Source organism: Antrostomus carolinensis, unplaced genomic scaffold, assembly GCF_000700745.2.
Source record: "Antrostomus carolinensis isolate BGI_N321 unplaced genomic scaffold, ASM70074v2 scaffold18500, whole genome shotgun sequence".
NCBI lineage: Eukaryota > Metazoa > Chordata > Aves > Caprimulgiformes > Caprimulgidae > Antrostomus > Antrostomus carolinensis.
Window position 1 is genome coordinate 1 of NW_010287921.1, and position 18,176 is coordinate 18,176.

General features: G+C 39.6%; 1 protein-coding gene across 1 annotated transcript in view; it reads left to right on the forward strand.

The window, feature by feature from the left end:
• Positions 1-629: 629 nt before the first annotated feature.
• LOC104522590 (cAMP-dependent protein kinase type I-beta regulatory subunit) overlaps positions 630-18,176 on the forward strand; it is a gene marked incomplete at its 3' end in the record, with an annotated part of 78,329 nt that continues 60,782 nt past the window's right edge. The window contains exons 1-3 of the mRNA XM_010164925.1: positions 630-832; positions 13,654-13,824; positions 17,707-17,798. Coding sequence (XP_010163227.1) covers positions 656-832; positions 13,654-13,824; positions 17,707-17,798 — 440 coding nt within the window. The remainder of the gene's footprint in view (positions 833-13,653; positions 13,825-17,706; positions 17,799-18,176) is intronic.

Here is an 18,176-nt window from a genome sequence, read left to right on the forward strand (position 1 = left end):
GCTCCCCGCCGCCCTGCCCGGCCTCTGCCGCCCCTGGGGTCCCGGCGTCCTGGGCGGGGGCGGTGGGGAGGCCGGTGCGAAAGCTGCCCCGGCGGTCTGTGGTCTGTAATGGAGCCGTCATATGCCGGCTGGGGGAAATAAAGAGGGTTTGGGGTTGTTTCCTCCCCCCCAGTTACCAAACTTCTGCCCCCTCCTCCCCATCTACCCCGAGATCGCGAAGGGTCGTTCGCTGTGAAAGGGGCAGATGATAAAATTTCCCCAAAATCCTTCTGTGTTTCTGGTGACGAGGAGGGAGTCCCCAAGGGAATAGAAAGGCAAAGCTTTATGCCGTCATTTAATAACTGTCTTTGAAACTCAGCCCGTCTGATGAATTGCGCCGGTGTTTCCAAAGGTTGGCTGCTGTCGAGGAGTTAAAGTCGTTTTGTACTTACTGGTATGTTGGTCCTACAAAGATGACACAGTTCAGCATTTCCATGTACAACCCCAGAACATTAAAACATTCAGAATCAATAGCTCTTCAATAGGCAATAGGCAGTATTATTACAGTGTCTTTGCTCCTCCAGATCTCTCTGACAAAGGATTTGGGAACTATCTCTTTATCTCTTTCTTGCACCATTTTCTTACCTAGGTCTGTTTTCTGTTTACAAGCCTGAAGATGGCTGCTGCTTCTTCCTGCAATGTGGAAGAAGACGAGAGCCTGAAGGGATGCGAACTCTATGTTCAGAAGCACAACATCCAACAGATTTTAAAGGAATGCATTGTAAACCTTTGCATAGCAAAGCCAGACCGACCCATGAAGTTCCTCAGAGAACACTTTGAAAAATTAGAAAAGGTCAGTGATTTTCAGGTGACTTTAAGTTTTCGATTATTACACTGAAAAAAGATTGTTTTAAAAGTTTCAAATATTTTGGTAATTTTTTCCTTTTAAATTTTAAATTATCAGGCTACTGTTAAAAAGCAGGCTACTAGAAGAAAAAAACTCAACCCTTTATTTACTCTACTAAATTATTGGCTATTGTATAGAATTTTGTGTGCATAACACCAAGATTATAATTTCTCATCAAACTGTGTTTGTTAAAAATGACCCAAAGAGTTATGAGTATACTTTGTGTTATGATACCTGGTATCCTTAATCTTTCATCTGTGGGAAAAACCTGCCTGTGAGAGCAAAAGCTGCTGTTCCCTGTTTATTCCAGTGTCGGGTGCTGTGGTTTTCCCTTCCCCTAAAACTGAACAAAATCAGGGAACCAGCAAGTTCTGAAAATCATTAAACTGTGTGCCATTTAATTTTACTGCTCTTGCTCATCTGTATTGCTTGTCCTAGGATCCAAGAAGAGATGCATTCAGAGAGACTTCGTATGCTGTAACTGTCTTCAAAAGCAGTGTAGAGAGGGAAACATTTTAAAATATTCTCAGACAAATTCTTACTGAAGCCTATGGGTATCTTTTGCAGGGATAGCATGTTCTGTGAGCACAACTTTTCTCTGGGGATGGGATTTCTCCAGAAATAAATGGGATCACAGGGCTGTGAGTTGTTGGTTGTACACATCTTCAGTCTGCCAGAGTCTTTATTCATATGCTTAGTTTAAGGAGAGGATTATTCGCTTTTTTTGAAGGAAACATCTAAAGTTTGTATGCTTAAGATATAAGATTCTTGTAGTTTTTTCTTTCTAGAGACAAAATTTTGCAAGGAGAAAGCAAGAACAATAATAACTAGTTAATAGTACATAGAGCTGATATATTACAGGTGATACAAGCATTTTATATGTTGCATTGTCCAATTTTCAGATAGAAATTTTTGTATAGGTGAGTATATACCAAATCTGTGTAGGTTTAAAAAAAATGCGAACATTGTGTTTTGGTGGAAACCCAGTAGGAATGCCTGGAACATGAGGGAGGAGTAGAAAGTACAAGCTGTTTTTTAATGTAATGCCTTTTATTAAAAAAACCCTCTTAGTTCTGCATATTCTAAACTTCTGAGAGCCAAGACCCATTTGAAGACAGTGTAATCTGCTGAATTCCCTTTATTGTGTTATGAATTTTTATCCCTCTTAATGTGTGCAATTGAAGACTTTCTGTCTAGGAAAATAAACACAATTTTTTGCAAAAAATATTAAAATATGCTGTAGCATTTTAGAATATTCTCCATAGCTAGTGGGATTACTTGAGATGTTGTACTGGAGGAGTTTGACAGACTTTCTGTCTAGGAAAATAAACACCATGTTTTTGCAAAAAATGTTAAAATACGCTGTAGCATTTTAGAATACTCTCCATAGCTAGTGGAATTACTTGAGATGTTGTACTGGAGGAGTTTGACTTTATTGGTCTAAATACAGTACACAGAATTGAGACAGGAAGGCAGTTCCTACCCTTCAGAAATTATAGATTCTTTCATGTAGTCTCCTGTTATTTCCCAAAGAACAGCAGATACCAGAATTCTGTAGCAGGATATTGATCAGGATGCAAAGACAGAAGCTGATGGATATCACTTTGTCACAAAATGAAAGGAAATGATTTAGAAACAACCAGTCTCAAGGTATCAAATTCAGTGAATATCATGTTTAGTATAGAAGGAAGCAGTCTTGACTGGCTCTGTAGAGCAGCCTGGGAGCTAAGCCTGCTGAATCTAAAGGCTTTAGGATGCTTCTGGAGGTTTCTGGCACTGTAATTCCTTTTCCTGCAGCAGTTTGACTTCCTTGCTCACCCAGCTCTGGGGACTTTCTTGAAATGAATTGCACTGTGGAGGATTTTCTGCTGTAGGATAATATTTTGACTTGTTGGTTGCATAATAACAGTTGAAGGAAGACTTGTAAAGATAGAGAAATAATTTCAATAAGTTTTTAGAAGACACTTGTTATACATAGGTACTCTGACTGAAGAATCTTAATTGAATTGTCAATTTAGCCATTGCCTGTTACAGATTTTTGTATGTGAGTGAGCAATACACTGATATGGCACGTTGCTATCAGCTGCTTTATTTTTGATCCTGTGTAGGGAGAGGAGTGACAATCTTTGGGTTTAAGCACGATTTTCTAAACAAAGTCATGCATTTTCCCACCAAAATGTGGTATTTTGGGGTTGTTTTCTGAACTCATTAAAATAGACAACACGTTCCACTGAAGAGAACGGTAGAATAACAGTGGATCTGTCAAAAAATCATGTGGGCAGTTTAGACGTGAAGTGTGGGATATTTTTCAAGTGGTTATAAAGGAGCTTATGGGAAATCTGTAGAGCTCGATCCACATCAAGGTACTGGAGGTACCTCAGAGGTGAATACCAAAGTTTACTTAATTTTGCTAATTTTTAGCTACATTTTACAAAATCAGCTGAGAAAAGCAAGATTTATTGTCATGTACAAGATCAGACCAGATGGTAAATGCTTTTCACCTTACTCATGATGACATCAGAGTTACATCTATTGCCTTCAGCCTTCATCTGTACTAAGTGAAGAAGGACCAGGGACTAACGCCTGACCCCATGACACTAACTGGCCCCAAATATAATTCTTAGGTCTAACAAGTCTAGTAGCAGGTTTGTTTTGGCAGGAGTCAGTACGAGCAGCTCAGAGCAGAGCCAGGCAATGAGCTAATAGTTGAGGGATGTGGACTGTCTTGGGCTAGTATTCAGGTCCATGGCTGGGCCATTTTTTATTTCACAGCATAGACATGGCCTGAGAGGGCTGTAAAGTGAGAACATGAATAAATACTTGTGAATAAAGTGCTAGAGACTGAGGTTTGATGTTTGATTCCACAGTCGTGGTTTTCAGCTGGAGAAGTGACAGGGTTAGAAATGCCTGATGCCTTTTAAGTTTGCAGCTTATTTGTATCAAGTACAATATTAAAAACTGTAACTCTGAAAATAATTGTAGGAGAACTTTAATAGATATTTTTCTGTTCCCTCAATACTGGCAGGACCTGCTTGTCTTAAGATGTCAGTAATTGCTGGGAATCCGCCTGAGTTTCTATATTCTGAAGTTTGCAAGTCAGTTTTTATGTGCTGTGACCTACGAACCTCAATGTGACATCTACTCTGATCAGCTTAACAGTTACTTTGTAAAAACCTCTAACATTCCATTGAGAACAGAAAAGAGTTGAGAACAGTTTAGAAACCCCAGATTTAAAAAATTAGGTAATGTTTTCTTTTGAATAATTTGTTTTACATTTCCCCATGACTGTATAGAACTTCTTGTTGGTGGATGGGGTGAGGAGAACCTTTCCCTTAGGGGTATTAATTGGCTTTTTTAGAGTGGGGAAATAGATGTTAGCTAAGAAACTGTGGCATTACTTTAACAGCTGTAATTAGGTCCTTGAGGTTTACTCGAGGGCTAAAGAAGGCATAGCAGAAAAAACAGAGAACCCATCTTTTATCTCTGGTTCTTACCTTATGTAAAAAAGTTAATTATTAAGAAGTTACAGGCAAAGCCTGGTATTTTCAGCTATACTGCGACTGCAAAAGTTTCATTAGTGTCAGGCTGTATAGTGCCATGATTATATGATCAAAGGTGGAGTTCTCTTGCCAAGCTAAACTAGACTGTTGTTCAACAGAAAAAAAATTATAATGAAGAGTAGAACTAATGAAGAAAATGGCACAAAAGAATGGGAAGCAGCAGGAACCTGCAGGATATGTTTAGGCATTACCAAGTACTTTGCTGAGGCCATTTTGCATGCAGTGTATTTCAGAGCAGTGGCTTTGCTGGCTGAGCCAGGTGATCTTTGCTGCTACGATCTGGACCTGAGCTCTTGCCTGGTCCCTTCTATTGCCTTGTGCACCTACAACAAATCCTGTCTTGCACATACTGGACTTATTGTCTTGGACTCCTGTGGATCTGCAGTGGTTTTATGGACCCAAGCTGCTGCTGCATGTCTTACAGTACCATCTGAAAAGAGAATTTTAGAAAAACTTGGACTCTACCATCTGTAATTAAATGAAGAAAAATGAGGTTATTTGCGTAGCTCCATCTGGTGATGTCAGACAGCATTGCACACACAGACCTGCTCAGAAAAATAAAGGCATGTGTGTGACAGGTTTGCTGTAAACTAGCACTGAAAAGAAAGTGTGTAGTAACTACAAATTCATTCACTGTTAGTAAAATACAGTTTGTTTATTTATCATAAAGAGTTTCAGAACCAAGGATATTTGAGCATCAAAATTTGAGCATTAGGCTTTTCTTATTTACCTTTTGTCACAACAAGTAATTTTTCAATCAGTAATTTCCACTAGAATCTGTCCAAAACAATTAAATTCATTCTTATCAGTACAGGTGGTTATGCTAAGTATAACTCATTCCTTTCAGATAAGCTGTGGAGAGGGTATGGATTAGAAGGAAAATCCTACAGAGGAAAAACTATTTAAAAATGCATTAACTAAGCAGTTTGATAAAGACTACTAAGACAAATATTTCTGTATCTTTCAAAGCTTGCAAAGCAGTCGGGTGTTGTCTGCTGCATGGTCAGAAATGTTATTCAAGCATGTGGGAACATACCTGAGCTACCTGAGACACTGATAGCAATGCAGTGGTGCCCTTGCTGTATGTCTGCAGTTCTGAGTAGGCTCGGGCAGGCTCTGCTCCTGCCTCTCCACTGATAGCAGTGCCAGAGAGAGCTGGGTGAAAATCAGCTCAGGTCAGACTGCTGTGGTTGCTGTGTAGTCAGCCACAGGCAGTGTTATGAGAGGTGACAGTTTTCTTGGAACAGGTAAAGGAAAAACCAGGTGAATTTTTAAAAGCCCTCAGGCAAACTTTCCTAAACACAGGAGGTTTAGGGAAGGATGGAAGATGAATTGGATAAGAGCAGAAAGAGAAAAAAAGTTTTTTCCTAAGAAATAAACTTGGTTCTAAGTGAAGCTGTGCTCTTGTGAGCTTTTGCAGAGCCCCTTAGAGCATTGCTGAGTTCCCTGTTTATTTTGTTTGTCTATAAGTGTGAGTAGCTTTCCCAGCCTCAAAGTAAAAAGCTAACAAAAATGGAGCGCAGCGATGGAATGAGAAGGCTGGGTCTGTCTGGATGTTGTCTCTGTTTCACATCTCAAGCTATCACGCTTTACATTCATCAGGATACTTAATCCATGTTAATCTTTAAGCATCTAAGTGGCTTTAAAGAAACAGGTTCATACTTAGCTTTAAACACATGAATGAAATACCTTGCCAAATTCATGTAAAGTTAAAAATGGTGCTGGGTCAGGCACTATCTGATGGCAAATTTCACTAGATCACAACAGACTTTGGGAAAGCTTTTCATCCTAACAGGCCTTTACAGCTAGGAACAGGTACATACACATATTTGCCCCCAGCTGACTGCAGCCTTTTATAGGCTCCCAAACAGATGTAGGGGCCCTCAAGCCTTATTTTACCAATTGATTTTTGAAAAAGAGTTTACCTGGGCTTCAATCCTGCCTGTGTTGGAGCCTGTGGCTGCAGAACTGACCAAGTACCTACCCTCCTGCCTGTCTGCAGCTCAGCAAATCCCTCACTGTTCTTTGGAGAGGCCAGTCGGGCTGCATAGCAACTCACCTTGGATGAGGCAGAACTTCGGGTTCAGTGATGGGAGAGTTTTGAGCTGCACTCTTGTGAGTTCTCCTCGTTCTCTGTGTTTTACAGTCATCAGAGCATCGGGCAAGATGCCCTGATAGCTGCCGACCCTTTCCATTACAGCCGATAGCTTAGCCAAGGCGAGGCCGTAGCTTTTCTGGAAGGCACTAAATTATCTTAAAAATTATTTTCTTTTATTCTCTTTCAGTTACAGGAGGTGACTTGAGGAGCAGAGATAGTTAGGCCTTTTCTGTCTTCCCACAGTAATTATTTTAAATCGAGGGACATGCCGAATAGGAATAATAGCAAGGAGAAAGACTCTGTAAAAAATGATACAAATTAAACCAGATTTCCAATATAAGGATGAATTTTGGTTTTGCTCTTGTTTTTCAGTCAGTTTTCGCGTAGTTCATCATTAATATTCTCCTAAATGCAGGAAAAGACAACTCCTTATTTTTAAATACCTTTTTAATGCTGTGCCATTTTAATTAGGCATATAGGATGGAAGTTGAGACTGTCAGACTGGCCACCAGTAAGACTGGGTGGGCAACTGCAGTTTTCGTAGCAAATTTAAGATTATTTGAGATTTGATTTTGTTTCAGTTAAGAAAAGGACCTTATATTTTGAAATGCTATAGGGAGGGGAATTAATTGCTTTCCAGCGTGCTCTGCTGAGGTCTGCACCTCTGTGGTTGCCTGCTTGGCAGCCTGTGTTGGAGCTGTACCCTGACAGCTTTGTAAGCTCAAGCTGTTGAGGTTCTGCAGCTCCCAGGAGCTCAGCCCGCCAGCTCCATCACCCTTGTGCAAGATGCTAGGGAACTGAGAAAGCGAGCCATGGAAAACTCGAAATAAAGACATGTCTCTAATTATTTTAACTTGGATTTATTGGCAAAATTGTGAAGAAAAAAGTACTTAATGAGTTGTGAGCATCCCACTAGAGAGTTAAGGGAGATGCATGGATTCTTACCCAAGCATGCAATTCAAGTTGCTGTCTACTCTTAATACCCCTGTACCAATGAAGGCACTCATAGCACCCTGAAGTTGTTTTAGGTTTCAAAAATGAAATTCGTGTGGAAGGGAGGAGGATGAAAGAGAGAAAAAAAAGCTCAGTGTATATTTCAGGTGGGCAGCCCAGCACACATATTTTCATATTTGTATTAACATCAGATAATTTCTCAGAAGAGGTAGTAAATTGAGTAGAATTTTATTTAGGAGTAGAAAATATAAAAATGGTTTAGAGACAATTTCCACTCCAAAATGTCTGAGGGAACACAAGATTTTGAATAACCAGCCTTGCTGTCAACAGCACATTTGATCTGAGAGCATCAGTATGCTTCTAAACGTTAAGTGAGCCTACACAACACAAGTATTTTAAGGAGTAAAATGGCATACCAGCATTTAAGATTTCCTCTTTGTTGACAGCTTATTTATCAGCTATCTCTTCCAATGCTCTGATGGTCCATTTCAGCCTCTTACATGTGAGCCTCACTGAGATTGGTGTTTTATCCCTTGGAGTAAGGGTCTGCTGTGTTAGAGAGCTGGAATAAAAAAATAAATAAACAGCCTTGGCATTACATATCCAGTGATTCAAAACTTTAGAGTGGCTTAGGTGTTCTGGTTGTTGCTGAAAATTATGACATAATATTTAGCATTTTAGTTTAAATTTTATTTATCTGGTAGAAATAGAGCTTTTCTGTGGGCAGGTTTCTTCTTATATGAGGTATATGTGCATACATTGTTATTTGGCTGGATTTTAAAAATTGGGAGTGTTGGCTTTGGTTCTCTTTGATTATATAAGCTTTTAAGTATCCAAAATATGGTCTGTGTTTTGTAACATAACCTCTCTTTGCTGTGAAGTGTATGTAAGAAAGTAGGGAAGAGGTGATGATGGGTTCAGATATTGCAAGACACTGGAGGGGAAGACAAGGAGCGTTAATACGTTGCAGGAAGTAAAAGAACACCAGGAAAGGGACTCAAGAAGGCAAGCGATGCAGTCAGAGCAGCAGAAGAGTAGGTGGATTTTTGGCAGGAGAATTTTGCCTAGATTGGAAGTTGGGAATGAACTGAGATGCAGAGAGGCTGCTGAGGTTGCAGCAGTAGTAATCTAAGTGGTGGATAACTATGGAGTGGATAAATATGTTAGCAGGAGGGGTGGTTGTTAAAGATATTTCTTAGTGATGCTGTAGAAGAAAAGGTGGCATTTCACATCAGGAAGGCAAGGGAACAATAGTTGGGGTTGTGTGAAAAGTCTCCGATTTCAAGGCTGAATGATCATAAAGATAGTAGAGTTGTCCATTGTGGCAAAGAGAAGACTGGAAAGGACATTAAGACCTCCCAGATCTCTCATGCTTTCAATGGTGGCATCAGTCAGTCCTGTGCTTCCAACAAAGCCGAGTGCTTTGCCTTTGGCCTTTATTAGTTGCTATAAATCATCATGTCAGCCTCCAGGAGTGATGGGGCAGTGTTAGAAACCTTCCTGTATTGAGAGCATCTCCTCTGGGTCAGTTCCAGTGCAAAGAGAGATTAGTTACATGCACGTGAATTATCCTGCACATTTTCTGTGGATAAATAGGAAGCGGATTCTAGGTCTGTCAGTCAGAGGAAAAAAAAATCATTTAGAGTGTGTTTTGTGTTGTTGCTTTTGAATGCAGTGAATAAATTGCAGGAGGCAGAGCAGAGATAGTGAGCAGCGATACCGGACGGCTGACTTGCTTCTAAAAGTCTCCTTGGGATGGTGTTGTAAAGCTGTACAGTGATTTGGAGCCTCCTTAGGTGCTGTCCTTTCAACTGAAACATCTGAGTTTCCAGGAGGTGAAAAAGCCTGAAAGGAGAGACTGGGAGAGGAACTAGTGGAAGTGAATTTCTGTTTGGAAATGCTCTGGCTGATAGAGAAGAAAGCTTCTGGGTCAGGAAGTGTGTGTGCTCTTCAGCAGCGGTCTGAAAGGAAGGGTAAACCTAAAAACTGTCTCAGCATTGTTGCCACTTCACTTGTGGTGTTTAAACTCATAAAAAACTTGTGGAAACATCAATCGGGAAAGGCAATGACCCCGTACGCTGAGGACAGCGTGCTGAATTCCTGTGTTCCATACCTCAGCCTTTTGTAGCACAAATGTCTTAGCTGAAGCTGGACGTTCAAAAATAAATCGGTCACTTCAGTTGTATTTATTGGTTCTTCTTTCTTTTAATTGGAGGCAATGATGGTATATTTTCTTTCATTTCCAGTTTATTATCACTGGAGTCAGTAATGGTATTCCAGTTTCATCATCCATCTCCCCCAGAAATCCCAGGAAAGGCTTTTGTTCACAATTTTAGCTTAGTGTTTGGTCACTTGTGATGTGGTTTGAATAGAAGTAGGATTAGATCACGTGTATATGGAATAGGGTGTTATTGACACACAGCAATGTTAGTTTGTAGATTTGAGGTGGGTCAATATATTGGCAGTGACTCTGGAGGCTTCAGCAGTGGCACATGTGATCCCCTACTGCCATTTAAGTCTCCCTAAATTATGTGTGATGCCCACTGAGGCTGGTAGATGTGACACGGGACAACATGAGACTTGTTTCCTCCTCAGCTGGCAGCTGAAAGCTGAGCAAGGTCACCCAAAATGGCACTGGGCTATGGATAACTGGATCAGACCCTACATGTCAGGAGCATCTCCACTGGAGCCAGTGCAGATACTGGTGTGAAGGGAAGAACAAGATGTTCACTGGGGCTTGCTCAAAAGCAATTACACTGTTTTGCAGTGGTGTCTTCCACGTGTTTTCTCCTTTTAAGGTGGACATAATTGGGCAATATGATTGTGAATTATCTGTGCCATCTGAATAGAGAGTGAGATCGCTTGTTGTCATGACAACAAAAGATGGTGAGGTGTTTACTTGAAAGTGAGTCCTGCACAAGCGTTCACATCAAGCTGTGTCTGAAGTCAGTGTTTGAAGAACTCTTCTTCAGAGAGTCCATTCCTCCTTTAAAATATTTGCTGTATTTGTGCAGTTTTACCCCAGGATATATGGAAGACGGCTTTTTGAAAGCTTAACCCAGGACAGAGTGTACGCTTTTATTTTCAAAAGACACTCTTTAGTTCAGTAATGGAAATCCTACCTAGACTACAAATAGCGGCATATGGAAAAGCCAGCCAGTCAACTATCTGCTGTTTATATAAAAGGAGTTTGTAGCGAAGAGACTTCCTTTTAAAATGAATCATATGGTAACTCATTTTTATAATCCTTTAATTTCTTTTTGGCTTTAAAAGATATTTGGGTTTAAGAGCATGCTTTGTGATATTAAATTTATCTCACTGAGCTTTCTTTCATGTATAAATCTGTGCTGGTGCAGAGGAGATATTATTTGTTAATTCCTTGGAAGTGCCTTTTATACAGTGTTTACTGAAAAAGGAGTGTGTATTTGATATTCAAATGGGGCAAACTACTACTCTTCTCTATGAGTAAATATACTATGCATAAAAAGAACTGTGTAAGTGCTGCATACCATTAAATAGTTACCTGCCTGCCTCCTTGTTGTGGTTACCTTTGAGTATACTTTAAGCTGCTTACTACCCAGGAAGGTCTTAATTACCTTTCAGTTAAGCTTATGCATTTGGTCATGTTCATTTAATGTAAACAGAGAATGTTAGCACTATCAAAGAGATACATCAGCTACAATAGCCAGTAATATTATTTGAAATTCTACAGTCATAGGTTTGATCTTGATGACTAGATATTAAATATAATGATAATATGTAGCACACGTATTTGTATTTTAAATATTTGTGTTTCTACAAGTATATAATTGTAGTTAAGGAAGCTAGAGACAGTCAGGAGTAGGGAAGAAGTTGATGAGAATGCTTAAATAGGACTTGCAGTTCTTACATGATAGGAAAATCTAACTGAGTCATCTTTTACATATCCAGTGCTGCTATTTGAAATTTGAATTGGAAATGAAAAAGTTTCAGTAAGGATTTAATACATCTGAAATAATTTTTTCTTCTGTTTTTTGGTTACAGCACCTAGCTCAACTGTGTTATGGCCCAGGAGCTGTGGTGGTGTAATCCCAATTTAAAGTAAATACTGATCGCAGAAAGAACTTGGCACTTTCTGAGGCAGGTCAGGACCTTGAAAAGGCAGATCTTTATCCAGCCCTCTACATTTTATCTCTGTGCTTGTCTCTTAAATATTTCAGTAGTCTCTTAATCAAAACAAGAATGTGTAACTTGTTACTTTGAAATATGCATTGTGGGAAATACTATTTAGTTATTTATTTCAAGTAGCAATAATACATCAAAGATTGGTGTCAAAGGCTCCTTAGGTTAATGAGAGGGGCAGTGTCAGTGATGGTGAGGAAAGAAACTGGAGTAAGACCAGAAAAGACAAGTGGCATGACTGGATTTGTCAGACATTTGTAAACATCAATGGCAAAACATATATTAATCATCTGTTTTTCTTGCAAGCTTAATAATTGTGAACTTGTGCCAGTTTTCTGTACCACTCTTTTCTGGTGTCATACCTGATGAGTTAACGATAACTCATTTCCTCTGTCAATGAGACCAACTGGCTATGTTGGTAAGTTGCCACGCGTCTAGCGCTAGCGCTCCCAGATTCTCCCTCCTCCACCAGCTCCCTGTATTAGCTCTGACTGGAAAGTCTCATTGGAAAGTAACTGTGTAAGGCAGAGGCCAGGTTCTGGCATCCCTGTCAAAGGAACGTTGGTTTTATGGGGTGTGCAGGAACCTCGGCGTTACCGCGTTTTCTTTTGTGTAGCCTGCGATGCTGATAATCTGAATTGTCTCAAAAATGCTGGAGTTGTTTGGGGAATTGTTGGATGATAGATGGCTACATGTACGTTGATCAACATAACCCTGAGACTGTCAGGGTGTGGGTTATACCTACAGCAATATAATAGATGACAGCAAATAAAATTACTGGACTACCTCTGCACAAGATGACTTGCCTCCTTACAGTCCTCAAGTCTCTCGTGCATGTGCCCTTTGGTTTCCTGTATCAGAAAAGCTGAGGACAGGACATGGGGTCCATCCCAACTCCAGTTCTTCCCTGCCCTAGGCAGGGTCAGCACAGACTAGGAGGAACCAGCTAAGAAAGCACTGAAGAGGGAGCAAAGGCAGCGTTGTGTGTTGTGAGCAGGATGCCAGGCTGAGGTGGTACCAGGGGATGAGAAGGTGGGCTGGGAACGAGCAGACAGGCCCCTGTTCCTTTGATGGGTGATGCAGAGGGCATTTTACTCCTGTGTTCTTTCCCTTGAATCCCAGGAAGCTGAAGAACAGGAGATGAGGCTCTGGGAAAATATTACAATTATGGGTAATCTTCTTTGTCTCAATCCTTTAGAAGTCAAATAATTCGGTGTATGAATTGACAGAGTCTTGCAACTCTGACATCCTTTCTTGAAGGTTTCTTATACTGTTTCCTGCTCTTGTTACTATCTCTTCAGCGATTCCCCTTTGTATTTTATTCTCCATTCCATGAGCATGAAATTTGGACCATAACCTCCCTATTGGCCAGCTGGTGCTAGGCCAGCCATCATTTTTCATAGTCCTCTGGAGCCTACCTTGGATCTTATTTGCTTGGAAATAGTCCCGTTCATTGTAAATCTGCTATATGGCAGAAATTCTGGAGTAGGGAGCATCTTTGTTCTTTCTGGTGATAGTAAGCCTGCAAAGCAGAGCAGGATGAAGAAACCTATCTAATATATTGATGTGTGACTTCTGATATGTTCTCTGTACAAGAGACAAAGATATGTACAAGCCAACTGAGAAAATAACAGCTGTGATGTTGGAGAGTAAGCAAAAGAGGCTTGTTCTTTTGCTTTCTCAGCCAGGAGTAGCTGCAACGATATGTCTGCAGTTTATAATATGTTGATTTCCATTATGTTTAAGAAAGAGTTGAACAGGTCAAGTACTGGAGTGATGATACCTGTACACACATGGTAGTTAACATCAGTCCTTCATGCTGCTCACATTAAACTTTTTATTTTCTTTCAGCAGCACAAATGTGTAAACCGACAGTCATCCAGATGTAGAAGTGAAGGGATTGCTGATAGTTGTAAATGGAGAGTGAATCGAGTTTATCCAGCAAGTTAGCTACACGAGTAAGAGATGTTTCATTGTCTCTTTTTGCCTTACAGGAAGAATGCAAACAAATACTGGCTCGGCAGAAATCCAGTTCCCAGTCTGATTCTCATGACGATGAGATTTCCCCTCCTCCTCCCAACCCAGTAGTAAAAGCCCGACGCAGGAGAGGGGGGGTCAGTGCAGAAGTGTACACTGAGGAAGATGCTGTTTCTTACGTCAGAAAGGTAATGTGTCACCATCTCTCTGATTCTGAGATGTACAGGACAATCAAGTGACATATTTTACTCCTAATTGGACTCGTGGGTCAGCCTGTGTACAATGGTGTCCTCATGCTGGCATATACATGGCTTGCATCTTCTTCACACTCAAGTTCTTTTGCTGCCTCCTTGACTAAATACTTTCCCCATCAATGTGGCTGTTCTCTACTCTTTATTCTTCCCCTTTTTGAGACGTACTGCTCATCTGTTTCCCCCTCTAACAGGATTGGTAATTCTCAGCCATTTTCTTGATATTCACAGACTCCATCAGCTTCTAAGGTTTGTCAGAACCTCACAGTTTTGGAAAGCAGCCTTTTCTATTGCTGCATTTCCTGTTGGTTTTTTTTGTTTTGTTTGTTTGTTTTTCCCCAAAAGTCCCTTCTAGCTCAGGTTTTCTTCTGCCTTGGCTCCCTAGACCATTCAGGCACATGATTTCCATGTTGGTTGGGTACCACCTAAACCATGGGTTTCCAGAAATCCGTTCACCATACTTGTGTGACGCTATGTGACTGTTGTCTTTGAAGAAATGCCAATCCCAAATTAAGTGATTTCTTCAGTAGGAGCACTAATTTGGGCTTCTCTTTTTTTAAAACTTTTTTTTTTTAAATGTAGCTATGTTATATCCTTGATATCTTGTAATAACCCTGCAAATTTTTTTTGGAACTGGCCAAAGCTTTCAAAGATTATTAAAAGACAGGCATTACAATAGTGTATGTCATGTTTGTTTAGGGAGCTAGGCTAAAAATGTATTTCATAAGGTTGACAGATGCTACTAATGTGGTTTTGTGCACGCCTGGAGTAGCTTTAACCCAAAGAGCTTTTTCTTTATGGGAATACATTTTGTCAGTCACTGTTTTTTTGGCAGAATACTTTTTGCCTTTGCAGTCAGATGTGCTTTTGTCATCCATTTATGATACAAGTTCACTGTCTGCTCTGGGGATTTCTGTCCCAAGAAACAAAGAACTAGGAGAGCCTTTCATCCTAAAAACAAGTATGGACTATTTTTGTGGCAGTTAAATAATGCTTGCAAGTATACAGTAAATTTTTACAGCACTTTAGTCAAGCTGTTAATGCACTGCACTGGTAAAAAACTTGCATGATATTTTAAAAGCCACTTTCAATCATTTTTATTTCTGTACAGTTTGCAATACCCCCTTTAAAAACTTCCATGAAGAGATCACATTTGTCTCTACTTAATATGGGCTCCATCTGACTCTTCTGGAAATCAGAGGAAATATTCCTTCCCACACCCCTGAGTAATTCTTATATGTTTATAATGGAACCTGAAGTTAACTTTGTTTTCTGCCTTTTTTAACAGTGATGCCAATAAGCCCTGACAGTAGCATGGGTAGGCAAGAACCAGAAGAAGCAATACAGATCATATTCTATGTGTTCTATGACTAGGGCTGTTATGATTTTAATTTCCTAGGAACTGACTGAGCTGAAATAATAATGATTTAGATGATGGTTTCTTGTCAAGCTACAGATGCTGCAAGGAATATAGAGCTAGCACTGAGAGGGTTTGTGTCAGTGCTTTGTCTTCTGCCATCAACAAATTAATCCTGTGGTGAATCCCATGGATGTGTGTTTGTGACAGAGATTTCTAGAATACAGAAATAAATTGAGACGTTAAAATGATGGATTATGAAACTAACTTAAAAGTGTAAAAAGCAAGGCAAGGGTTGTGTTAGACTATTGCAAACAGATGGAATTTTAGATAGTAGCCAGGAGGAACTGCTGGCTTGAATTCAGGTGTTGGATGGAAACACATCTGGGTCATAAGCCAATTTAAAGGATCCCTTAAAGGGATGAGCTATAGGATGAGTAGTGCTAAAGGCAGTACAATGAGTTACGACGCTGGAGAGAAAATCAAAGAAGATTTAGCTTTGTGATTTGAGCAAGCACATGGCATAGCTCCATTTTGAGGAGCACAAAGGAAGATCTCTGCAAAGGGTTATTTCATTGCTTCATTCTTGCAACTAGAGAAAACAATATTTGTCAACACATCTGACATAACATATAGTTCACAACTAACAGAATAGGAATCTTGCTGTGAAGAGGGTTATTGGCTTGAAGATAGTGTTCAATGATTATTTGGAAGAGTGATGTAAGAATTGGTCAAGTGATTCTTCCTGATGTTTGTTATTGGTCAGATGCCTGGTCACTGTGACACCTAAAGAATCTCTCCTGTGTTTTCTGTTTCCCAGCCCCAACAGATCCACTTTGGTCTCTGCCTTGTTGCTTTCATTGCTGCAGATTTAGAATGAGCAAGGCTTGTCTACGCTATTCCATAATCAGCCAGAAAGTTTGGAGTTGAATGTCTTAGTGATTCGATTATCTACCCTTTTGACTCATCAGCAGTAAGCTGAACAGCTGGGGTATTCTTAATAGAGCAAGGGTTCAGGACTGCAATTCAATCCAGAGTTTGTTTGATAAGGTAAAAAACAAGAATAAGATACTGGCCAAATGCTCATTTTATTTAACATTCAGGAATTCAAACTCTTAGATAAATTAGATTATGTTTCACTCTGACACAGATATGCAGTTTATACATAATACACTCCTCTAGAGTTAATTTGAGTAGTCTAATGACTACAGCAGTCCATATAAGTGATGTCTGAAGCCAGAGTTTTAACTTTAGAACTTTACAGTGCAGAATTTTCCTGTGAAATGAATCTAGATCAGTTCTTTGTGAGAACTGGTTCTAGATCAGTTTTCCCTTTTGAGACATCCTTCTTCTGGTTGGATGGGTGGTATCTTGCTTTTCCAGGATGAGGAAAGGAAACTACCTACACATCAGCATATGTAGCAACTTAAATAAGACAGTTATACTATTTCTATCATAAGAAAATGTGAAAAATAAATGTCCATTATCAGAACTTTTTTGTACAGTAATTAAAACAGGCAAACAGATGTTGATCTTCAGATTGGAGTAAGGTTTATTTCACACTTAAAACTTTTGCTAGGCTTGATTCTGTCCCATTATATTTAAACTGTTAAGGAAAAATCACATTACTGAAGTCATAGAACATCTTTTACAAGTCATAACCTTGTTACAAATTTCTTGTGTGTCTTGTGATCACAGTCTCTGACTGACAGAAGATGATGCTTGGCAAATACAGAGATACAGTGTCTTTACTAAGATCTTACCAAAATGGAAAGCCTAACTTGCGAAAGTCAGAAAAACTTCACCCAATATGAAAATATACTCCTGAATTTCAGCATATATTTAGAGCAAATTCATGTACAAAAGGCCTTTTGCCATCTCCCTAATTAACAAATAAAAATGCCTCTTCATTCTCAAATGCAAGTCCTTCTCGTTTGCCATGAAGCAAAGGCACAGGATTTTGACCCAGGTGGACCTCTCAGGAGCTGGGTCCCTTATACCACAACCAGTACTGAGAAGTATGGTGTAATCAACATGTTTAACCTTTCACCTAAAGAAATGTTGCTCATTCCCTAGTTTTAAAAGTAGATTGCTTCTTAATTTGTTTGTGGGAGAAGAGGAATATGAAATATGTTTTCCTCGGTCCAAGAGATTTGAAAGGAGAATACACAGCTGCCAGTACCTGCTAATTATAGTATTTTACGGATATCCTTCTCCCCACTCATCCCGGATCTTATATTTCTTTTCTGGTTGTCATGTTGAGAACATAAATTCTTATCCTCACACTATCAAAACTGTAATTTATTACTTTCCTAGTGGCTTTATATTATAGCCTAAACCTGTCTCAGTGTTTGAAATCAAATTGCATCCATTATCTTGAATAGTGGAATTTTCTGTAGATTTCAAGTTCTATGAAGAAATACAACCAGGCATGTAATTACCCTTCATGCTTTTCTCTACAGGTTATTCCAAAGGACTATAAGACTATGACTGCTCTGGCAAAGGCCATCTCCAAGAACGTGCTCTTTGCTCATCTTGATGACAATGAGCGAAGGTATGAGATGCTTTATGATTTAAAGGAGTCTATAGCTTGACCTGAGGACAAGAAATTATATTAAATTTTAACTCAGGGATCAGACCTACTCTCACTGATGCTTTTGAGTCATACTAGAAGCACCCTCACACACACTTATGCTATTATGACAGAGGGTAAAATCACAAGCTAAAAAAGGGCAAGAATGGGTTAGAATGTATTCAGACATATTTAATATTTTTAAATCAGCTGTGCCTGGTTATTCTAGGTTACTTAAGGAATTGGCTAAAGCAATCTCAGAAGCGTTTGTAGTTAACTTCTGTGAACTCAGGGAAGACAGTTCAAGTGCTGGGAGAGTGGGAAGGAAAAAGCATAATGTCTATAAAGAGGTAAAAGAGA